Raw genomic sequence first — 24813 nt, 5'->3', positions numbered from 1 at the left:
TTAAAAATAAATATATATATTCAAAGATTTGCAAAAGAAAAATCAAGATTGAAAAAATAAATAAAAAATCTACAAGCTCATAGTGCGGCACTCAGTGCAGCGCTATAAGCTTGTATATCTGCTATTTTTGAATAGCCCAAAGACATCTTAAAATGACACAGACGCCTTCCCGGTCTTAATGGGTTAATACAGCTGATACGGTTTTTTTGTTGATAGTAGCCGACACCACAGAGAAAATACTGCATGACATTAATTCTACATTGTAGCCCGATAATCTAGGCCACTGTCTGATTGACGTTGCGGGTTTTGCGATTTAAAAGGCATCTACAGTACAGAAAGGTATGTCTGTGTGTTACGTGTATGTGTAAATAAATGTTTGCGTGTAGGTCTATGTGTAAATATATGTGGAAGTGACTTCCAACAATCTACATTTATGGTCGCAAGTGTACTTGCATGGTGTGGATATGAACAATGCCTTGCAGAAATTCATGTTTTAACAGACATGTTAACTTACAGTAGGAATAGCTTTGAGCCAGGGTGCTTTAATCTGCTATTAGGGAAGGGACGATGTGAACATTTCATGTCACGATTAGCGTGGACAAAATAATTGTGATTAACGGTATCGCGTTAAAACTCTTAAAATTGGTAACCACTTGCACCCAAGCAGCCACTATCTGGGGGTAAAATACATTAGGAGAGATTTGGAGTAGAGTGGACCTGTAAAGAGCTTACCAAGTACGCTCTTTACAGGTCCGTTTTACTAAGTATAGAGGGTACCGGATATGCAGCTCGACAAGAGTGAATTGATTCCAGGGTATGCCGGAGGCCAATTTTCACGATAAATTAAAATCTCCGCCATATGATTATCGTGAGCGTTTTCTATCACGATAAACGATCGTCCCATCCCTAATCTGCTTACAGAAACATGAGTTGTTATTTAACCATATTCGTCCCTATTCTGGACCTGTCATAATAGGCGAACATTCGGCAAGAAATAACATATGAACAAGCTCACATCACGCGTTGTGAGCTTGTGCTATTTCCGCTATTGTGACATACGACAAAGTATATTGGGGCTTAAGTGGCTAAAATAAAGTCGCTAACACATATACTCGAATGATTTCAGGATCAAAAGTATAGCTTTCGTAACCCTTTTACATTCCAGTCATGTCTACTAAGTGTACTTGGCAATACATATATACATAACAGAAATCACTTTCTAGATCTGTTCAAGCATTAATCAAGTTTTTTCTCTTTTTAATTTCAACAATCCCCCAAAAAATTATATAATAGGATTTCTTTTTCTTTTTATTCATTTCATAGTAAGCAAATTAATACCTCGATATGGCGTTACAATAATAAACACTATTGGGTGGGAAGTGCCGACGACCCTCACAGTTTTGTCATAATAATAATAACGCTACATTTATCGGAAAGGCCCTGCCGCCATTCATTGCCTTATTCGTTTGTTTCAAGTAAAAATTTGTCGCTGTCGGACAGAAACCTTGTACCTCCACCTTTTAATGTTTTTTTCCTTCGTAAATGAATGCCCTACTTTGTCATACTACAGTGTCACACAAAGGTAGCAAAAATAGCCGATTGTGAGCTTGTAGATCGGCTATTTTTTGCTGCTTTTGATTTTTTTTCAAAGTCAAAGTTAAATGTGTCTGTGTAAATATTGAACCAATGAAATATTAACAAGAGGCTGTGACTAATAATAACTACCGGTACATTGGATCCATATGGAACACAGGTTCCCACAGGTAATTGTTTCCCTGCCCCCCATTTCCTGAAAAGTGACTGTTTTGGACATACAAGGTTTCCACCCGACAGCGACGATGTGTAGCTTGTCAACGTCACAGAGGATGCCTATGTATGTACATTATCGTTGCTGTCGGGAAGAAACCTCTTATCTCCATATTTAAACTATTTGTGTTTTTTTTTGTAAATTACCGCCCTACTTGATCATACTACAGCGTCACATAAAAGTATCAAAAATAGTAGACCTGCAAGCTCGAAACGCTGCGCTTTTGAGCTTGTAGATCTGCAATTTTTTATTTGGATCCTGAAAAGTAACAGTTTTGGACAGGTTTCCACCCGACAGAGACGATATGTTTAGCTTATTCTAGACCACAAGAAATTGTCAAGCAGAAGATGATACTATAATATTTTAAGTATACAAACAGGACGTTGCAAAATATATACATATAATACAAACTACAGTCATGTAAGCCCATACATTATCTTTTTTCACTCTTTTTTTTCATTTTTTCTTTTACAGTAGTCATATTTACACCACATTGCATAAAAATTAAAGATTTAGAAATGTACAGATGCAAGCGAGAGGAATGTGAATATATAACTCCGTAACCTGCTAAGAACAGCAAGTTTTGCTTTTTATTTTTTTCATTTCCCATAATAACTCTAAGGCCCCTTCACTAAATATGATTTCTAGAATGATTACGTTCTAGGTGAGTAACACAGGACAATTAACGCCTTTCTTTCTGTGTGCCACTGACCCAAAACACACACACACACACACACACACACACACACACACACACACACACACACACACACACACACACACACACACAATACATGCTCTTTTCGACATCCAAACTTCGGAAAGGGGGGCGATTTAAGTACAAATTAACATCATTCCGAACTTCTGAACCTTTTTCGTGAACCCCCAGATGTCCTGACTCTCCGAACTGGATAGTTCGGAAAGCCTGTCCGAACCGTTTTCCGATGTCGCCAGGAGCATGTATAGGCCTTAACTGATGATGTATCACCTACAGTCTGCATTTCTTTTCGAAGAGTATTATGGACCTCTGAACTGTTGATACGAAATACGGGTTCTTTAGTCTATGGTCTTAGATGTCTGTCACTTTTATCAGGGCCATCTAAGCCCAGAAATCAGAAGAGTGCAATTCAAAATCCTTTATTTATTTATGGCACTAATTATAACATTACAGTACAGTTACAAGGCCGCTCCCCCTTTGCTGTCCCTGCCACGCTGACCGCACCGTGCTCGGCCTGCTCCCACAACACTTATTGTATTATTTGTATGCACACTGTTGATGTCGGGCTGTTTTCAGATGGAATGTGGACTAAACATCGTCCATTTGGACTACAACCGTAACCACAAAAGCCCCATTCCAAAACGAATCCTGAAAAAAAATGCTGAATTTATATCGCTGCTATTTCTTTCGTTGTGGAAATTTCTTATTTTGGAAAATCTTTGGGGGAAAAAAATAAATAAAGTGCCTACAATGACCACACCCTAAATACGGACGGCAGGTTTGACCTAAAATTATGAATTCCATCTGTGAACGCGTAACCACTTAAACCCTATACTCGCTCTACATTAAATATCTTTGCTGAAAATAGCCGATCTACAAGCTGCCGCGTTGTATTTTCTGCGAAGGTTTTGCCCCCAGAATACGGTGCTGGGGGTCTAAGTGGTTGACGTTCCTATGCATCGTCATAGTACGTAGGTTGACCTCTCCAAAAGGCACACCGCTCCCTAGTGGCAAAATATGCGGTGCTTTAGGACGCCGGATCTCAACGTCAGGTCCGAGGACGATCGGCGGTCCAAATGGACCCTTTACGGGTCTGTAACTGTGAGAGTTTACAAATGGAACTAAATGGACTCTTTGAACACTCTCAGAGTTACATGGACACTGATGATTTTACAGTGTAGACTGGGGAGTTTAGTTGATTGTCAACCTTTTTTAATTTTATTTCAATGATCCCAAGTTTGTTAGGCATTAGGCTACGTACCCCCAATCTCAGAGTTGCAGACCCGTACAGAGTCCATTAGGACCCCTGATGGTCCCCGGACCAGACGTGGGAGAACCACTGCTTTCGCATGATATCGGAAATAACCGATCAAATCGTCTCGGAAAGCAACCTGAAACTCACAGAACCTATACGACAAGAAATAAGCAAATCATTGCCAGCATTCTGCTCTATAGACGTTTACAGTGAAATGCACATTAATTCAGAAGAAACGCAATGCGCAAGTGTGTATGCCTCAACCCATACACGCACGCAGGCATGAGTGCACGCACATGCACACACACATACTCTCTCACACATACATACGCACACAGAAACACGACTTCTATCCCTGTTAACGAACACAGCTTCCCCGGTACTCAAACAAAAGAAGGCATGATGATGCTTGGACAAAAAAAATACAACATTTCTGCGTCATTTTCCTAAAGCCCCCCCAAAAGTTCTAAAACAATGAATCGTTGGCTGCTATTTAAAGTCTCTCTTCACTTCTTGTTGACGGAACTGCGTGGCGATAACTCCTTCCCCTGCTTGGACCTACCAGAGTCCTTGTCGGAACCGGTAGCGCTATCCTTGGCAGCGGACGATGGAACAACCCTCGACGTTTCTCTCCTGGCGTTCTTCTGTGCAGCCGGAACCTCCGCACCGGCATCTTTTTTCCTCCTCTCGAGATGCTCCTTGCGAACGGAGGAGGACGACGCCTGTTTTTCAGAGGCCGGAGCCCTTGAATCAGACGTGCCGCTGTGCCTGGACGACCCTGGAGCTTCCGTCCCGCTCAAGCTTTTGTCCAATTTGGTGCCCCCGAACCCGAAGCCTTCTTTGGACGCCTTGCCTGCCGGCTCCTGAGACGCACTGATGCTGGTGAACCTGCCTGAAATTGTTAAGCCGCCGGGCGGGTGTGCTTCTCGTTTCGCGGCCGGAGGCGGAGCGGGCCGAGGGGGAGCGTCTGGCTCCTCTTTCTGGGGCCTCTGTGGCTGCTGCGCAGGTGTAGAAAGTGCTGGAACTGAATGTTTTGGTCTGGGTTCTGCACAGTCTTTGACGACCGGAGCTGCGGTTGTGACTGAGGCCTCTTTAGTGTGTTCTGCATCCAGACTTTGTTTTGTAACTTGGGCGTTCATATTTGAGGACAAAGCTACGGTTTTGAGAGGCGAAGGTTTTTGTTTGGATTCAGTTTTTCCTTTCTTTATATGGGCTGGAGCTACTGCAACGCTAAGTGGAGTTTCCCTTTGCTTCATATCAATGTTTTGCTTGGCGAGAGGAGTCGGACAGGGAGTATTCTGCATTGATTCTTTCAGTTTCATGTCAGCGACGGGGCCAGCACATTGCAGCAAGCGTTCTCTCGGTTCACAGTCCTGGATGACTTGAGTAGACGAAGCTGGTTCTTTAGAGAGTCCTCCCTGTCTTGAATCCACACCACCCTGGACTACTGGGACAGGGAGGATTTTTACCTCAGATATCGTTGTCTCTGTTTCAGTTTTCCCTCCAATGTTTAAAACGTTTTTGGGGCTCAGCACTGTTTCATTCACAATTCCTGAAGCTGCAGGCTGTGTCTGTCTTGCTGTAGAGGCTGTATTGGACTCCTTGACACCGACTTCAGCCGTCAGTTTCTTGGACATTGAACGGTCTGCCTCCAAAGGAGATTTCAGACGTGCTTTTTCAACCAGATAGTTTGGTAGTGTTGATGGGAACTGCTCAGGCTCCCTAGTCTCCGTGTTAATACTTGTCTTTGGTGATGTGGGAGCCAAGCTGTTCGGCTTCGACACGATGGCACTCACCGCTGCATCGACAATGATGGCGTAACTTTTATTTAAACTCTGTGAGACGTGTTTGACCGCGTTCTCTGTCCCTTTGGAAAAAAAACTTTTCTGCTCCGGTTTTGGGCTTGCATCTCCTTTTCTGGACGCATTGCTTCCCATCGTGCTGGATGTGTAAATTTCCTTAGAATAGACGCTGGTTGTACCGCTAGCCTCCTTCACGGCAGGTCTGGTGGGCTGTACTTCGTCTCTGTTCAGGGGGGTTTCCGTGTAGTGCCGAGTCTGTAGTATTGAACCGTATGATTTGCTTTCCTCCCCAGAACCAAAGCCTGGCGTTACGAGAGAAACCTGCGGTTTGCTATGCGAAGAGGGGAATATCAACTGCTGCTTTGAGAGATGTTGAGGATCTTCTAAAATGTAATGTACGGACACAGCGCCGCTCTCTATCGGAGAGGCTGTATTTGAGGTCAGTGCGGTGGATATCTTGTAACCACACTGAGGCTGAGGGATCTCCAATGCAGAGTTTACGCTTTGCTTTAGTGGCCGTGGAACAAGGGCAGTGGTGGCTGGGGAGCCGTCCGCCACAGGCTCGGCTGCGTTCTGAGAACCAGACATCTTTTCCGATGACGCGGCGCACAGCGCAACCTCCTGCTGCTCGGGTTCGTCCTCCTGGTCCTCGTTGCTCACCTCGCGTATGGACGGCGTTTTGCCGCAGGATGAGAAATGGGAGCTGTGGCGAACGCCGCGGTGCTCGTGGGCCAGCAGCGGGTTCGCTTTGATGCTGGTCCAGGTGCTCTCCTGTTTGCCGCCAAAGCTCGAGGCCTCGGCCTTGGGGAAAGAGGCCTTCGTGAGCGGCTCGCTGTGACCGGGCCGGTCCGGAGGTTTATCTCCGCCGTCGCTGCATTTCAACTCCGTGGCCGCACAACTTGGCGGCTCTTTGGAGGCGACGACGCTGTTGGGAGACAAACCGGGGCCCTGCAGGCTTGGTGCGGTGGCCAGGGGGCTCTTCGTTTTGTCCGCGGGTTTAAGCTGCGGGTGGCTAGGCGGCGACGACGACGACGACTGTCTGTCAGTGGGACTCAGCAGCCACGCAGGGTGAGGGGACACCGCAGAGACGCTCGAGTCGCTCGCGCCGTCCGCCAGCTTGGACAGACAGCCGTCAGTCTTGGAGACCCGGGGCCCCGACAGCAGGCCGATGTCCAGCGTCCCCTCCAGGGGCTTGAGGGAGGACACCAGGCGGCCCTCCAGCTTGTACTCGGAGGAGGTCTTCCTGAGGAGGGGGCTCTCCGCCGCCGCCGCCGCCGACGAGATGAACTGCAGCTTCTCCACGGCGCTCTTCTCCCCCCCCCTCGCCGAGAACATCTTGGGAGAGCCGAGGCCTTCGGGGCTGGAGTGGACGCCGCCGCCGCCCAGGCCTCCTCCGCCTCCCTTCATGTGCTCGTAGGACATGGCCGAGTCCAGCTGGAGGCTCTTGGACCTGGAGGAGCCAAAGGCAGGGTTATTATAAACCTCTCACTTTTTGTGTTTTGTTTTCGTAAATTAACGGCCTCCTTGATCACACAACAGCGTCACTCAAAAGTAGCACATCTACAAGCTCAAAACGTGGCACGAAGCGACACGTTTTGAACTTTTTGCAATTTTTCGGACCTTGTTTAATCTCGCCCCCGACTAATCCATGTTACAAACAAAGAGAAGAAAAAATAAAACTAACATTAAAAGTAATAAAAACTAAACTTAAACTAAGCCTTTAAAAATAATAATAATAATAAATAAACTAGCCGACTTAAAAAAAACAAGTACCAGTAATCAAAACTAAAGTGAAAAATTGAAAACTAAAATTGAAAACGAGATAAAAGGTTACGTAACCTCGATCCGAAGTGGAGGCTCTCGTGTTTGCCGGGGCATGACAGGCGGCACATGCACTCCTCTCTCTCCTCGAACGACAGCCTCTTCCGGGTGAACTCCATGTTGGGCGCTTTGAAGTCCAGCCGGTCGGGTTTGACACCCTCCTTCCCCGGTCTGGAGGCTAGCTGGCGGTCCGGGTGCACGGAGCACAAGGACAGGGGTCCCTCGCCATCCCCGCCACCAGCGCTGGCTCCACCGCATGGCTCAGAGAGGCCCTCGCAGGCACGAGTGTTCAGCTTCTTGTAGAGCACGTCTTTAAAAAAGGCAGGACAACGGCAGTGTTAATTTCGTCGACTAAAACTATGATGAAAAATGTTCGTCGACTACCCTCTTTCACTGACGAAAACGACATAAAAAGTTATGCTGACTAAAACTAAGATTAAATATATTGACAATTTCGTCAACAAATAAAAACTAACTACTGTTAGTGAGGGACTAGTGGAGAAGAGATCCAGTAGAACTAAAAGACGAGTCATTTTATGTTTGGTTTGCTCTGAAAATAGCAGATCTATTTTCAGCATGCCACCAGTGTAAAATCTGCCATTACGACGCCATCAAGGCCTGCCTGAATACATTTTTGTCGACAAAATCAACTGTAGATTTAGTCGACTAAAACGTATTCACTTATTCAACTTTTCAGATGACTAAAATATGACTAAAACTTTTATTCAAAAGAATGACTAAACTAAATCAAAATTTGCTGTCAAAATTAACACTGGGCAACAGATGCATTTTTAAATGCTGGATATTCAAATCATGTGAAAAAAGTAAGCACTTTAAGTACTTTTTTTTATTAAAAAAGGAAGTCAAATAGTGAAAATAGCCGATCTGTGAGCTTGTAGATCTGCTATTTTCAATACTTTTGTGAGACACTCTTGTACGATGAAGTATGGCATTAATTACAACAACACATACAAAGTTGAAACATGGAGTCATGAGGTTTCTGCCCGCCCCCCAACATTCAACATTGTAATGAGTATGGGAAGTCCACCCTGGTAAACTCACATGAACTCCCTATAAACAAATGCACTTATACTTATATTATAAGTCATTTATAAGTGCATTTGCAATTACCGTTTGCAAAAATGCTCACGATTTTTCAAAAATAGCAGATCAGATTTGTTTTGAGTTGACCACCTTTTTGATCACACCTCCGTGCGAGCGGTTCCTGTGCGACTTCACGTCATTACCTCTGCGTCTGTTGTTGTTGTGCTTGTCATGCACATGATGCACGTGAATTCAAATCTGAGACTGAGAGAGAAGAAAAAACTAAAAAAGACCACCAGTAATGGACATAAGGAAGTGGCTCAAAACTGCGGTGAAGTTGACTTTTTTTTTTCTCCCTTTCCTCCCACCGTGGAGATTACGACATAAGACTCTGTTACGAGTGATAAGATACTAGGCCTATAAATTATTGCTCAACGTGTTTGTGTTGTTGGTGCATAGCCTTTCCCCCCCTTTTCCTCCCGCCGTGGAGATGGTGTCATTATATGATTAAATGCTCAACATAATTAATTGTATTTGTTGTTGGTGCGATGCGATCGTGCACAGTGTGTTACTTTTTCCTGTATAGTTTTTGTTTTGTCAACTGGACTACAGTTACACTACTTGACTAAAGTTAACCTAGCTAGTGTGTTATGTGCATACAGTATGTGATGTGAAAAGCCCGCCTGTTATGTGCGCAGCAGCGCAGTATAGGCTGCCTTTTTTTTCTCCCGCCGTGGAGTCTGTGGAGATGCGATGCCGACATTACATTAAAGACATTATAATGCTATAATTGTATTTGTTGTTGGTGCTTGCTATATATAGGGGCAAGGTAAATGAACCGAATTAACCGAAATAGAGTTACAAAACACCCCAAAATAGTACAATATCCATCCAATAACCGCTGCGCGCGCGTGCGTGAGTGACAGACAGGTGCCCCCCTTAGAATAATGAATGCCCCCCTGCTGATTACTGTCTGCAGCCGGCACTGGTTGTCCTATACCTTTGAGCGTGGTGCTGGCGCCTTTGGTGGCCTCTAGGGGACCAGAATCTGGGCTCTGAGATTTGTCTGGAGCCCAGCATCCCAGGAAGCCTTTGGTGTCTCTGTCGTCGGCACAGGGAAGGGAAGAGGAGTCCGGCTCACGCAGGGCGTCTTGCTTCTGCAGAGACTCTCGTCTCTCTGACCAGTCCTGTCTCTTCACAACCACCTGCAAGACCAAAGAAAGAAAGACGTTTTTTTTCCGGGTAGCGGTATCGGTAGAGCGCTCGCTTTTCGACCACAAGCGTACGAGTAGCACGGCTTGGCTGCGGCAAGTCGTGCGGTAAGTGCTGGGAGCTGATGGTAGGTGTGGTGCTCCAACTCAGCAATCCATCTCCCAGGGGTCTAGCACATTGTAACAGGGATATATGGTTTAAGGCTAACATTTTTAACTACATTTTTTTGCTTCTGGGGGTCCTTGGAACAAAATATTTTGAGATGGGGGTCCGCAGCCAAATACATTTTTGGGGATCTGATATAGCCTAGCAAGTAGCAACATACTGTTAGGATTTAGACCTTTTTTTTTAGATATGTATTTCACCGCGGACCGCCATTTTAAAATATTTGGATCCCAAGGACCCCCAGAAGAAAATATTTGAGTTAAAACATTTTCGCACAAATTTGCTAAATTTTCCAAAAATACCAGATCTACAAGCACTCGGTGCCGCACTATGAGCTTGTAGATCTGCTATTTTTGAATAGCCCAAATAAATAAAAAAATGTACACAGATGCGTTTCCGAGTTAGCAACAACAGTTTCCCTGTATATCTTTCCATACTATAACAGTGGAAGCAACATCAACAGTATTATGTTGCATAATATAATATTATATTATAATATTATATAATATACCATGGACTTCAGCTTCTCCTTGTCCAGGTCTTCCACAGACTCCTGACGACCCACCTTGAGAGAGGAGATAAGACCTTTACTGATCCAGAGAGGGAAATTCAGTCGCCAAATGCAGCACAGCAGTTAAGAAAGTACTGTAGATTTAGCAGGTCCTCAGCTAAATTAATTCATATAGCATTAGAATCTGTTTCGGGTCTAACCACTTTGACCCTATATACCTCAGCTATTTGGAAATAGCCTATCTACAAGCTCACAACACATCACGTGGTCAATGGAACCTCAAATAGTATACTCTAAAGTTATTATCTATTGTTATATTACCTTTTATTTATTTATTCACTACTTCATTCTCTTTTTTTCATTTAATATAATATGAAATACTCTGAATACTTAAATGTTGGAATTGTTTTTAGTTGATGAAAAGTTGTATTTATTTTGTTTAAACTTTTTATCTAATCTTTTCAAATAATATATTGTTGCTGTCGAGCAGAAACCAGGTACCTCCATTTTTGAGCTATTGAACACCCTTTACGTCTGTGTGTTGGTTAAACAAATATTGAACCAATGAAAAGCATTAAAAATCGCTTCTGACAAAACCAGCTACTAACTCCATCGGATCATCAAACTTTCTGCTAAACCAGCCAACTCCACCAGAGGGCGGTGGACACCAGTAGATAACATCAGGGTAGCACAGACCTTGCGACCGGCTGGTCTCTTCAAGCAGCCCTGCTCGGCGGGCCGGACGCGGGTGACGGCCGGAGGCTCGCGGGGCGTCTCCTCCACACTGTGCAGGGAGAGGAGGTGGTGGTGGTCCCTGCCGGACCCCCCGGGCCTCGTCACCTCGTCCTGGGGGGCTTCCTCCTGCGTCACCTCCAGGCTCAGCTTCCTGGGACACAGGTGCTTCTTGTCTCCTCCTGATTAGGAAGGGAGGGGCGGGGGGGGCAAGGGTTATTAGAGTTGAAGGAGCAACGTTTTTCACTCATTTTCAACGTATATCTTCATATAATTGGTCGTCATTAATGCATGTAATGCAATGTATTTCTTTAGGCTATTCAAAAATAGCAGATATACAAGCTTTGGTCTGGGCGGAAAAGTTCGCCTCGGAAAACAAATGAGAGTAGTCCATAAGGTAACGGGAAGACTCGCCCCAAAACACACTCGTCCCCATTCTATATACCGCCGGATTTCCCTATAATACTGCCGTATTTGCCCTGGGCGTATTTGCCCTGTTTCGGGGTGAGTGTTTTGGTATTCTTGCGTTGTTGCGCCACGATAAACAAGGAGGTGTAGTGGATCAAATAGAATCACTTTTCGGTTATTGCATCGTCTATTTCTCACTTCAAATGTTTTCAAAAACATTCTTGAGAGCAACGTTTAGTTGTAAATGACATTGTTTGTTTTTTACATGGCTTTCATGTTGGATTACAGCATAAAATCAAGCAGCGCAGGTTGACATGAGCAGGTGCTCTGAGCCTTTGATTAGACAGTTAGTGGTCGGTTATTGAGCGCATCGGTCATTATTCACTGATAACACACCGCTGATTCTGACACCAGCGAATGACCAAACAGAATCAAGCATTCAACCAAACCGTGTAATAAACAGAAATAACACAGCTGAATTCAGCGACTGATCAGAATGGACCACTCGACCAAGCCAAGCGCAACAAACCACAATACCGACCTTGGTAGGAGGGCGACAGCTTCTCTTCGGACTGGACACGCTTCAGGAGCGGCGAGCGGGGCGGCTCAGCGCTCTTTGGGCGCACCATGTGGCGCACGATGGTGGGCGGCGAGTGTCCCTTGTTGCTGGCGGCCGGGAAAGCCACCACCACCGCGGGTGGGGCCATCTTGGAGGAGAGGGCGACGACGACGGTGGTGTGGTGGTGGCCTCCGCCTCCCCCCCCACCCAGCAGGGGGGACGGGGAGCGCTGGGGAGAGGCGGGCTGGGGGGTGGGGGACGGCGTGCGCGCCAGCGGGGACAGGGGTATGCTGCCGGCGGACTTGCGGCGGCCCTGGCGGAGCCTCTGGCCCGTCAGCTTGGGGCCCAGGCCGTGCAGGGTGCTGGGCCGGATGTGGCCCGAGCCCGCCGGAGAGTTGGGCGCGCTGGAGCTGGGAGAGCTGCTCTGAGAGGAGGTGCCTCCTGGAACGAACACAAACAGGTGCACACACAGACATACACACATACACACACACCCAGACACGGTGAGAACAGGGAATGGGGACTATTTGACAATTATTTAAAATAAAGGGGCTGTAAAGTAAGGCTGGCCTCCGGAACCGGAGGAACCAAGCATTCAGAATCAAGCATTTAAAACTTCCAAATGTGATGGACACATTCTTTAGTTACTAGTTACTTTGTAGATTTTGATTATTATTATAAAACCACTTCAGACCTACAGTATATACATATATTTTGGCAATTTGAAAATAGCCGATCTACAAGCTCATAACGCGTCGCAAATAGATCTGCTATTTTCAAAGGATTTTTATACATTTTATACATTTGAAAACTTGTGAAGTGGGACGTACTGCATAATGAGTACTTTTTCTTTTGGTACTTTAAGTACATTTTCATGCCAATACTTTTGCACTTTCACGTCAAGTCAATTTTGAATTCCGGACTTTCACTTGTAACCGTCGTAGTGATACTTTTACTTAAGTAAAACATTGCGAGTACTTTTCCCACCATTGGGTATACCTGACTGGTTGAAATCTGGCGTGGGCCGCAAGGCGGCGGCTGCGGTGGGCGAGCGGGGAGACAGGCTGTGCGTGGGAGAACCAGGGAGACTCTCTCCAGACGACAGAGAGTGGCTGAGAGACGAGAAGCTGCGACTGGTGTGGAGGAGAGGAGACGGCTGCATCGCGAAACGCCTGAACACCGAGCGCCGCCTGGTGGCAAGACAAAAGAGGGACAAAATGATAGGCGGAAATTATTTAAACAACTCAAAAGTACAGGGTAAATAGCAGATCTACAATCTAACAAGACCAGCTCAGTGGCCTTGCGGTTAGAGTGTCCACCCTGAGATTGGGAGGTCAGGGTACGATTCCCAGTCCCGGTCGTTTTTTCATAATAGACTTTTTCAACATTTAGTCTGATGAACAACTTAAGCCCTATTTTACACTTCGTCATACAAAAGTGTTGCACAAAACTAGCGGAAATAGCAGATCTACAAGGTCAACGCATCACAATGCAACACATTGTGAGCCCAAAATCAATTTTGTTTTCATAACCGATTAAATTGATTACAGCTACAGTGATGACGGTTAAGCTTTGACAAGTTAACCATTACCGTTGTCCCTCAAGGCTCTATACTAGTGACTTTTCAGTTTTTGGTCTAAATTACATATATTTGCTGAAAATAACCAATCTTACAATCAAGGCGCCGCATTGTGAGCTTGTAGATCTGCTATTTTCAGCAAAGGTTTTCCCCACTATACGGATGCTGTGGTGTGTTTAAAGCAGTGGTTTCCAAACTTTTTGGCTCAAGACCCAAAAGAGAAATCAGATGTTTGCCCGAGACACAAACTAGTCAAAACAGCAGGCTCACAAAGTGGCGTGAAGCGACAGATTGTGAACTTGTAGATCTGCTATTTTCACTACTTCTTAAACAGCTTTTTTTTGTTTGTTATGGAATTTTTTTGTTGGCCTTTTTTTTATCTTTTGAAATTACATATATTTTAAATGTAATAAAAATGAAGGGGATATTTAATCGCAACCCATAAAAATTAGTCCGTGACCCACTGTTTGGGAAACCCTGGCTTAAACAGTAGAGATCAATCAATCAATCAGAAACATGTAATTACCTTTCTGGGGTCTTCTCCTTCTTGGGTTTCTTGGTGCATCGGACCATCTTGCTCCGGTAGCTGTTCCTCCTGGCGGGGCCCGTCTTTATGGAGGTGTTCTCGAAGGGCGTGGTGGAGATGGACACTTTACTGCCACTCTGTGGCGGGGGGAGGAATTGTCAGTTACTTAAATGGTAATTTATTATGCATTTAAACTTGTCTTAGGTTTAACCATTTGTCCTGTTAACATAACTATCGACAGTTAAATATAATTAACTGCGGCCGTTAATTTTACAATTAGGCTGCGGCCATAAGAATCTGTATCGCTTATTATGCTTTGTCTGACAGTCAGGTACCTTGAGCAGGAGTTCCACCACTTCAGTGTGGAGCAGACCATGGACCGCTTCTCCATTCACATGAGTGATGAGGTCTCCCGCCTTCACACCAGCCTTATGGGCGGGGCCACCCTCCTCCACGTTCTGACAAACATCAAACCAAAATGACCAAAACATCAAACCAAAATGGGAGACTTTGTGTATGGGCAAAATGTGGCTTTTGTTTTGTTGCTGCTTTTTACCTCTTTTTCTTCCCAATTTAGCCATTATGCCAAATAATCCCCTCATACATTTACGTTGTCACTGTATCCTACTGGTTCACCTGCCTGTGAGGAGCCCCTACCAAGAGGACACATTGTTGTACGCTACTGGTTCACCTGCCAGTGAGGCGCCCCCACCGGGAGGACGTACGGCTGTTTCCTACTGGCTCACCTGCCTGTGAGGAGCTCCCACCGGGAGGACGTACTGCTGTATCCTACTGGCTCACCTGCCTGTGAGGAGCCCCCACCGGGAGGACGTACGGCTGTTTCCTACTGGCTCACCTGCCTGTGAGGAGCCCCCACCGCGAGGACGTACTGCTGTATCCTACTGGCTCACCTGCCTGTGAGGAGCCCCCACCGGGAGGACGTGGACTAGATCCTCTGTCCTACTCCTATATCGCCCAACACTCCCTGCTGACAGACTCCGCCTCCAGCCCATAGGAGTACGTACAGTGACAAATATCACCCTTCCCCGCCCGGCTTACCTCCCCCGAACCCCCAGACCAGATATACAAGCTCAAAACGCGCCACATTGTGACACGTTTTGAGATCGGCTATTTTCACTATTTAGTTTTTTTTTTTTACTGAATTAAGTTATTTGTCATATCTTGCCCTGTGCAACTTTTGTTTACGAAGCCTAAAAGCCAAACAAAAATGTCATTCTTATTCATAATGTTCCAATGTTCAACGACACAATTAATTCGTTAATCGCAATTATGTGAGTGACAATTAATCGTTGAGCAAAATTTCATAATTGTGACAGCCCTAAATGAAATAAAAATTAAAGATATAAACTGTACGTTTTAAATTCTTACCCAGACCATGTGATAGACGGTGTAGATGTCACTGTCACACGCGTACACCCTGATGGCGCGCAGCGTGAAGCCAAACTTCTTCCCACAGCTGTGGATGACGATTGGCTGCCGCGGGTTGTTGTTGGCCACGCCCAGGGAGGCGGAGTCGCGGCTAGGGGAGGAGTCTCTGGAGGAGGAGGGGTCTGAGGAGAGCGAATAAGGGGAGAGGGGGCTGGCGAGCGGCGACGCCCCAAAGACATCTGGGAAAATAAAGACGTGATCACAGATAGTAGCGGTTATTTATTTTAGTTTTTGGGGTTTTCCTTGACAGTGTAAGGGGTCGTGTCTAGGAGTGTATAGAAAAAAAAGGATGTATTTTCTAAATCAATAATTTTATAAAATTATGATTTAATCCCTTTTTAATTCCCAAAAACGAATAGATGATTTTACATCACTGCTTCCCAAACAGTGGGTCGGGACCCAATTGTGGGTCGCGAGACGAATATCCCTTTATTTTTTGGTTTCCTACAATTTGTTTTTAATTAAATTAAATATAAATATTTCAAAAGATAAAAAAAAAATTCCACAACAATTCTCAAAATGTGTTCATGAAGAATGTTCAAAAGAATTTCATAAATAAAATTAAAACAATAAAAAAAAATCCCTAAATTAGAAAATAAATGTTTAAGAAGTAGTGAATATAGCTGATCTACAAGCTCACAACATGTCACATCACAACGTGTTGTGAGCTTGCAGATCGGCTATTTTCACTGGTTTGGGTCGTGGGGACACATCAAATTTCTTTTGGGTCTTAAGCTCAGGTTTGGGAACAAATGTGAGTACTTCTTCCACCACTGTGCGTGCGTGCTTGCGTGTCTTACCTGCCGGGATGGTAAGGGAAAGGGTGCTGGCAGAGACAGACTTGGGGACTTTGGCTCCGGAGGGCCCCAGCTTGTCACCAGGGGCCTCGGGATGCAGAGTGCTGGTCTGGGCCCCTAGCTCTGCACCATCAACCTCACCTCTGGACGTCAGCTGGTCCAAATGCTCCGAGAAACTTCCTAGAAGTTAGAACAGAAAATGAGCCATTTAATTAATTGTCAAAGTAATTAACCACTTAAGCCCTCTATACTATATAGACATTGACCTGTCACAATTATTGTCTAATCGCAATTATTTGAGATAATCACAATTATTTTGCATAAACGTTTCCATGTTGAAAAATGCTCATACAGTTTCAGATAGCAGAACTACAAGCTTAAAACGCGTCACAAGTGACGCGTTGTAAGCTTGCAGCTACTTCCGCAATTCTTTTGAAAGTATTAAATTATTAATTATGTCAGTAATTTCTTTGCACATTTAAGTTATTCGTCACATCTTCCTCGTGCAACTTTAGATATAGAAGCCTAAAAGGCCAAATAGAAATTCAATTTGTATTCATGCGTTCCCAATGTTCCAAAAGCGCAATTAAATCGTTGTTTTAATTGTAACTATTTTCGGAACGTGTCACCTGCGTGCAACCAAGCATAAAACGACATGTCTTTTAGTTCTACTGGATCTCTTCTCCACCAGTCCCTCCTTAACATTTTAGTTTTTATTTGTTGACGACATTGTCAATATATTTAGTCATAGTTTTAGTCAGCAAAGCTTAGTTTTTATTTCGTTTTCGTCAGTGAAAAAAGGTAGTCGACGAACATTTTTCCGTCACGGTTTCAGTCGACGAAATCAACACAGCATGCTTACCAGAGAGCGTGGCTCCGCTGTGCGCGCTGCCAGGAGTGGTGGCGGGGTCGGGCGGGTCGTGGAGCAGCTCTCCCAGGGAGAAGGAGGTCTTGCCGGAGGACTCCTCGCCTTCGCTCTCTGCTGAGATGGAGAACTTTGGCAGAAGGCTGTGGGTCTGATGAGGGCCGGTGCCCTGGCCGGTACCCTCGCTGTCCGACAGGTTGGACAGAGACGGCCTGTAAAAGACGGAGGGAGATGGAGAAATCCGTTCGGTTATAATAGGCTGCTATGCACAGCAATATTAGAAAGAAGTTGGGCCTCTTCCTTACTTCCTGCACAGGTCTTACCAATTGTACTAATGAAGGCTCTGTTCCATTTAGTGTAGCACAGTGGTTCTCAAACCTTTTATTTCAAGGACCCCCATATCTCTCAGAGTGAACCTGGTTCCATTTGTAAGGGGCCATTTTGAACCCCCTCAAGGAACCATGAGGGTCCCTGGACCCCCACTCTGAGAACAACTGGTGTAGCAGAGTGTTTCCAGTGAGCCAACATGCACAATATCAGCACCCTGACTCAGTTTGACCAGAGTGGAACAGAGCCTTCATTAGTATCATTGGTAACACCTGTGAAGGAAGTAAGGAAGAGTGAAATAAATACATAATTGCGACGATGTAATGAAACATTGTTCTTCAACTGTAAGTGCGTTATTTATTATTTGCCTGAGTAGCAATTGTCAATTGTCAGGAATTTGATCAATAGTGAGCAACAATTCAGCTCTACAAAGACAGAACTGTGTAGAGGGGAACAACGTTTAATGCCATGTAGCTACGAGCTAGGGAGCAGGGCCTGTGTTTTATGTATGTACTGTAGGTGAGCGTACGTACATTTCTGTGAAGTCTGGAGTCCAGCTGAGTGAGTCCACGGTCAGTGGACTGTCGCTTTTCTTCTCTTCTGCGTCTCCCTTCTCTTCCAGAAGGCCCCGGGACAGGTCAATGCTGCTGTACACCTAAATATGAAGACATGGGACAGGTCAACGCTGCTGTACACCTAAATATGAAGACATGGGACAAGGTCAATGCTGTTAAACATTAAATTAGCGTTGGCTATTCAAACATAGCACATCTACAAGCTCGCAGCGTGTCACTTCGTGCCGCGCTGCGAGCTTGTGCATCTGCTATTTTTGAACATTTTGGAAAAATCGTAAAGTGTGAGAACTACTGATTTAGAAGGCATTTATAGAATCGGCCTCAGGTCTTAATCTGTTAAGGAACAGCTACTGAGGATACTAACAAATAAACAAGTAGTGAAGGTAATACTACACTGCATTGTTTTGATGTGAGCAGAGCAGACTGCATTGCAGCAAAAATAAAAACAGCACCACTCCTGATCATGTGATTGTGTTGTTGCTCCACATTAGAATAAAATACATCTGATTTGCAGGCAGAACATTTGATGCAAATCCGATCAACGTTCCATGCCGCTGCAGGGGGCTGAAGGAAGGGGGGGGTGGGGTTTGTTTTGCCCCAGACACTCATTTCCATATGAAATGCTGATTTCATATGGAAATGCTGAAAAGGCTCGTTTTTAATCAGTGGTTCTCAAAACATTTTCATACCAAGGACTACCAAAATGATAGGTATTTCAACCAAGGACCCCCACATTTGATAAGACTTTGTGCCAGGGACCCCCTGGCACAAAATACCTTTTTTTTGCTGCTAGATTTAATACAGAAGTCTACAACCGTATGTGCGGAAAAGAAACCTGAATATTCATTCATATAGATTCTCTCATTGGATCAACCTCTAGCCAATGAAAGAATAAAGAATAAATCATACATTTTCCGCAACCCCCTGTGTTTGTGAATGAATGAACGTAATGCACATTGTAAAGTGCTTCGCATAAGTTGCTATATTTACACAGTATAAGGTGCTATACAAATGCACCATTTACACATTTGAAATCATGTACTTTATAATAATAATAATAATAATAATACAGTTTATTTATATAGCACCTTTTTAAACAATGTTACAAAGTGCTTAACAACTTAAAATCAGACAGTGAACAATAAAAACAATTTACAACAACAAGAACAACACACAACAGTATCAGTGAGAATAAAGGAGAAGCACCGAAATTCTGCTGTTAGGAGGTTAAAAAGGCCTTTCTATAAAAATGGGTCTTTAATTTGGATTTAAAAATGGCAATGGAATTAGCACCCCTAACGTCCAATGGGAGGCTGTTCCAGAGTCTAGGGGCCCTGACGGCAAAGGTCAGTTAACATCAGACAGATACGTTTGGACTCACCTTAGAGAATCTGTGTGAACAGGAGGAGAACTGCCTCAGTTCCACGTTGATGTCTTCATCGTTGGTATCTCCCTCTTCCTCCGTCTCTAGGTGGTGATATCGCTCAGAGCGTGCTGAGGACAAAGTTTCATGTTAAATCCTTTCACAGCCTTAACAACTAAAGGCCTGCCCTATATACTTAATTGCACAATGAATCATACAAACAGCCAACCTACAAGCTCGTAGGTTGGTAGTTGTACTATTTGTCTGACGATGAAGTACATAGCGCTTAATTAGTTAAATAGAGAGAATGCCATTTAGATAGTTATAATTTCCGCCCTAGTCTGAAGACTCTCTTCAGACTCCACCTAACCCCCTAGCACTCACCCGTTCAGACTCCACCTCACTCCCTAGCACTCACCTCTTCAGACTCCACCTCACCCCCTAGCACTCACCTCTTCAGACTCCACCTCACCCCCTAGCACTCACCTCTTCAGGCTCCACCTCACCCCCTAGCACTCACCTCTTCAGGCTCCACCTCACCCCCTAGCACTCACCTCTTCAGACTCCACCTCACCCCCTAGCACTCATCTCTCCTTGTATCCATTCGTGCCACCTTAGTTTGATAGATGCTAGTTTACTATGCAGATTAACTTGGTCACTTGTTCTTATGTTTTTGTTATTTAGTTTTTTCTCGACCACAAACGTACATAATGTTATGTAGCATGTTTTAGAGGCAGATGCTAGGTTCATTGTTTACCTGGTATCCTATAGCTTCAAATGTACAGAATATTATTTATATAGCACATGGGTGGGCAACTTTGATGATGGAGAGGGCCACTATACTTCCACACTCACTCCAGAGTATATTGCATATACTGTCGGGCCATTCTACTCTATGTCACACTAAAGTGGCAAAAATAGCAGAAAAGCTCAAAACGCGTTGCAGTGTGACATGTTTTGAGCTTGTAGATCTGCTATTTTTTGCTATTTTGGAATTGGAATCCAGATTTTTTTGGGCCATTTTTGAATTGGAATCCTGAAAAGTTACATTTTTATTTAATTTCAAATGCATTTAGTTTTACTTATGTTAACTTATGAACTTAAATACAAATACATTGGACATAAAAAAGACAATAGAATTTGAATACTAGTCATTAAGCTACTAATATAGATTGAAGTAATTAAAGTGTGTCATGTTTGCATGGTTGGCATTGTAACAGCTGAACAGCTATTCCCATATTAACCCTTCATTAAGTGAAGGTGGGGGCCGCATGTGGCCCCCAGGGCGTCAGTTGCCCATGTATGATATAGCATGTTGTTTAGACAGATGCTAGGTTCATTGTTTACCTGGTGTCCTATACTTTCAAATGTAGAATGTTATTTAGATATAGCATAGTGTTTAGACAGATGCTAAGTTCATTCATTGTTTGCCTGGTATCCTATAGTTTCTTTGAGGCCCTACATTGTTCTCTCTACACTCTACTTATGTGACTATTTACCCCGTTGTTGTATTGACTAGAATTCATGTACACTCTGCTTATTCTGATCTCACACTCGTAAGTCACTCTGGAGATTGTCTGCTAAATACCGGAATTGTTAACCCATTAAAATCGGGAAAGCAGCTGTGTCGTTTTAGATTTTTGCGTTGGCTATTCAAAAATAGCAGATCTACAAGCAGATCTGCTATTTTAGAATATTTTAGAAAAATCTTCAAAGTGTGAGAACTACTGATTTAGAAAGCATTTTGTAGAATCGACCTCAGGTCTTATGTTACTCTTCCTCAGTGGTGGAAAAAGTACTCACATTCTTTACTTAAGTAAAAGTATAAATACTGCAATATAGAAATACTCTGTGGATTTAAAATTTAGTTGAGTAAAAGTACAAAAGTTTTGGCATCAAAATGTACTTTAAGTACCAAAAGTAAAAGTACAAAAGTGTTTGAAAATAGCAGATCTACAAGCTCACAACGCGTCGTGAGCTTGTAGATAGGCTATTTTCAAATAGCCTATGTATAACATAGGGCTAAAGTGGTTAATGTATGTTTTATAATATAATTTAAATCTGAAAAGTAACTAAAGTTTTCAAATAACTGCAATGGAGTAAAAGTACAATATTTGCCTCTGAGATGTAGTGGAGTAGCAGTAAAAGTATTGGAAATTGGAAATACTCAGGTAAAGTACAAATACCTCAAAATTGTACTTGAGTACAGTACTTAGTTACTTTCCACCACTGCTCTTCCTCTTTATTCAGTGCCTGTGTGGTCGGACGCTTACAGTCAAAGTAGCTGGTGTCGTCCTCGGACTCCAGCTGTGGGATGAACTCTGCTTTCTGCCTCAGCAGGCTGTTCCAGTCCAGGTTGTGAAAGAACTGATGGTGTTTCACCTCAACGGCGCCGCCTGTATACACAACATGAGGATGGTTTAAAAACCATGAAACCCTGGACGGGTCCATTTGGTTCCATTTGTACACTCTCGGAGTTACACACCCGTAAGGGGCCATTTGGAACCCCCTCAAGGAACTATGAGGGTACTTGATCCACACTTTGAGACCCACTGGTGTAGCAGAGTGTTTCCAGTGAGTCAACATGCACAATATCAGCACCCTGACTCTGTTTGACCAGAATGGAACAGAGCCTTAATTAGTATCATTGGTAACACCTGTGAAGGAAGTAAGAGGCCCAATTTCTTTCCAATATGGCTGCTGTTCATAGTTTGTTGTTGGGGTTTAGGTTAATAACTACAGCAGGGTTAGAGTATAAGTAAATATATATATATATATAGTTGGTGCCAGAGATACCCCTATAAGAAGTGAGAATGCTACAACTGTGGGGGAGAGAGAAACCTATATCTGAATTGTCATTCTTATACACTAAATTTTGTGGCTCTCTAGCTGGTGAAATTATAGCGACACAAGCCACTTTCAACCTATTCCCTATTTTGTGCATGAATGTTCAAAAACTGCTGATCTACAAGCACACAACGCATTGCGATACAACGCATTGTGAGCTTGTGGCTGTTTCTGGAACAGTCAAACTGTTCCTCATTTTACCGGGGACCCCCTGGGACCCCGGGTGGTCCACAGACCCCACTTTGAGAACCACTGATGTAAGCAACACAACTTGCGGGACCAAACACGATAATATGGGCTCTATGCACAGTAGCCATATTGGAAATAAATTGGGCCTCTTCCTTACAGCACTTCCTTCACAGGTGTTACCAATGATGCTAATTAAGGCTCTGTTCCATGGTTTGCGCTCATAATTCCGACATCCCACTACTCCGACTACGTGGCTTCCGCATGCGGTTAGGGTTAGGTATAGGGTTAGTAACCGTCGGAAAGGCGACATGTCGGAAAGCCGACATGTAACCCTGTTCCATTCTGGTCAAACAGAGTCAGGGTGCTGATATTGTGCATGTTGGCTCACTGGAAACATTCTCTACACCAGTGGGTCTCAAAGTGTGGTCCAGGGACCCTCATGGTTCTTTGAGGGGGTTCCAAATGGCCCCTTGCGGGTGTGTAACTGAGAGTGCATTTGAACACTCTCAGAGTTATGGGTCCTTGAAATTAATTAATCATTGGGGTAACAAGAGGCTGACATTGGACAGTGTCATTATTATACACAAGGGGGAGACACAGGCCTTCATGTCCATGATGGCCACAGGCCAGAACTGATATGAAGACCATACAATATGAACAGCCATTTCCTGCCTGTGACCTTTAGAGGAAGGTTAGGGAGGTTAGCGTTTATGCTAACACGGCTAGACAGAGCGTGAACGACGATGTGTAAATAATCACGGAAATATGACATTTCCGTTCACTTAATCCAGCTGAGAAGAATGCAAGAGATTCTAACGTTTTGCAAAATAACTGCGATTAAGGCTGTAGTCTTTGTTTTACTGTAGGTCATACAGTACACATGTTATGGTCCACAGACTGGGCCAGTATTCATCACATGGATGGGACATTATTGTAAGGTGACCAGACCTCCTAATAAAGTGTTTTTTTATTGTTGGCCCACATTGTCTACTCGCATGGGAATTTAAACCAGTACTGTCCAGTACTAGCCTTACTGTGTGTGTGTGTGTGTGTGTGTGTGTGTGTGTGTGTGTGTGTGTGTGTGTGTGTGTGTGTGTGTGTGTGTGTGTGTGTGTGTGTGTGTGTGTGTGTGTGTAACTATGCTCTGCCTTACATGCACTTTGTAACTGTCTGTTTTCCCTTTATCTGACTGCACTGGCAGTGTTTATGTCCTTTGTACATCTTGTATTGTTCTGTTTATGTGGACATAAATACATATTTCAAATGTGTTAGGGCTGTTAACATTCCTCAGAAATGCAATTTGAATATTGGTTTTAAAAATTGGCTAATATTTGAATATATATTTGAATATTATTAATATTATTATTATCCTTTTTTATTTTTTTATTGACAGGGACAAAACAATAAACAAAGTGCTCGGATCCAATAAAAATATATATTTTGTTTGTTCTTATAACTTGATACATTGTTTTTTGTATTGTCTCTGTCAAATAAACATAAAACAAGTTTTTTATTTTCATTTTCAAATACACATTTTTATATTTGAATATAATTTCTTTCCCCATATTTGAATATCAAATATTGATTTACCAGCCCGTGTGTGTGTGTGTGTGTGTGTGTGTGTGTGTGTGTGTGTACCTGTGCCCATCCTCTCCATAGGGTTCTGTCTCAGCAGCAGGGTGATAAGCTCCTGCGAGTCACCAGGGGGCGCCTCCTCCCCGTCCGGCCAGTTAATCTCATCTGAAAACACAAAAACAGCCAATCGCCATTAGCTATAATACTCCATTATACAAATCTATCAAAAACTAATTAGATTGAATAATCCCACATTTATAGTTTTCTGGACCGTCCACAGTCCACTTATGACACACAGAGTGAGTATACAGAAATGGTGCCATCTTATAATGAGCATTAGTGAGGAGCGATTATACGAAGGTTGAAAATTTAACCCATTAAGACCGGGAACGCATCTATGTGTCATTTTAAGATTTCTTTGGCTATCCAAAAAATAGCATATCTACAAGCTCGTATGTAGATCTGCTATTTTTGAAAAATCTGTGCAAATCTTTGAATATATATATTTTTTAAAGCGAACATTTGTAACTCAAATCTTTGCTTCTGGGGATTCTACAAATGTCTTCTAAATCCTAACAATTTTATTTTTTATTATTTTTTTTTATTTTTACATTTTGTTTATGTAATATCAGTGGTTCTCAAACGTTTTTCATTTCAAGGACCCCCATCTCAAAATATTTGGTTCCA

At 43.7% G+C, this 24813-nt stretch overlaps 1 protein-coding gene across 3 annotated transcripts in view; it reads right to left on the bottom strand.

Annotated features, from left to right (window-relative positions):
• Positions 1 to 1651: 1651 nt before the first annotated feature.
• Positions 1652 to 24813, bottom strand: part of mast4 (microtubule associated serine/threonine kinase family member 4) — a 161793-nt gene continuing 138631 nt past the window's right edge. For all 3 annotated transcript variants that reach the window (XM_080418562.1, XM_080418563.1, XM_080418564.1), the window contains 16 exons: positions 24190 to 24291; positions 21789 to 21911; positions 19534 to 19646; positions 18111 to 18232; positions 17248 to 17462; positions 16389 to 16565; positions 15529 to 15767; positions 14475 to 14597; positions 14140 to 14276; positions 13034 to 13224; positions 12017 to 12475; positions 11032 to 11249; positions 10336 to 10389; positions 9448 to 9652; positions 7422 to 7713; positions 1652 to 7032 (listed from right to left, as the gene is read on the bottom strand). In XM_080418562.1, coding sequence (XP_080274688.1) covers positions 4287 to 7032; positions 7422 to 7713; positions 9448 to 9652; positions 10336 to 10389; positions 11032 to 11249; positions 12017 to 12475; positions 13034 to 13224; positions 14140 to 14276; positions 14475 to 14597; positions 15529 to 15767; positions 16389 to 16565; positions 17248 to 17462; positions 18111 to 18232; positions 19534 to 19646; positions 21789 to 21911; positions 24190 to 24291 — 5516 coding nt within the window. In that variant the 3' untranslated portion in view covers positions 1652 to 4286. The remainder of the gene's footprint in view (positions 7033 to 7421; positions 7714 to 9447; positions 9653 to 10335; positions 10390 to 11031; positions 11250 to 12016; positions 12476 to 13033; positions 13225 to 14139; positions 14277 to 14474; positions 14598 to 15528; positions 15768 to 16388; positions 16566 to 17247; positions 17463 to 18110; positions 18233 to 19533; positions 19647 to 21788; positions 21912 to 24189; positions 24292 to 24813) is intronic.

Source organism: Gymnoscopelus braueri (assembly GCF_963280865.1).
Source record: "Gymnoscopelus braueri genome assembly, chromosome: 22".
NCBI classification, from domain to species: Eukaryota; Metazoa; Chordata; class Actinopteri; order Myctophiformes; family Myctophidae; genus Gymnoscopelus; species Gymnoscopelus braueri.
The sequence above is the reverse complement of the archived record's forward strand: the minus strand, read 5'-3'. Positions and strand labels throughout refer to the sequence as shown.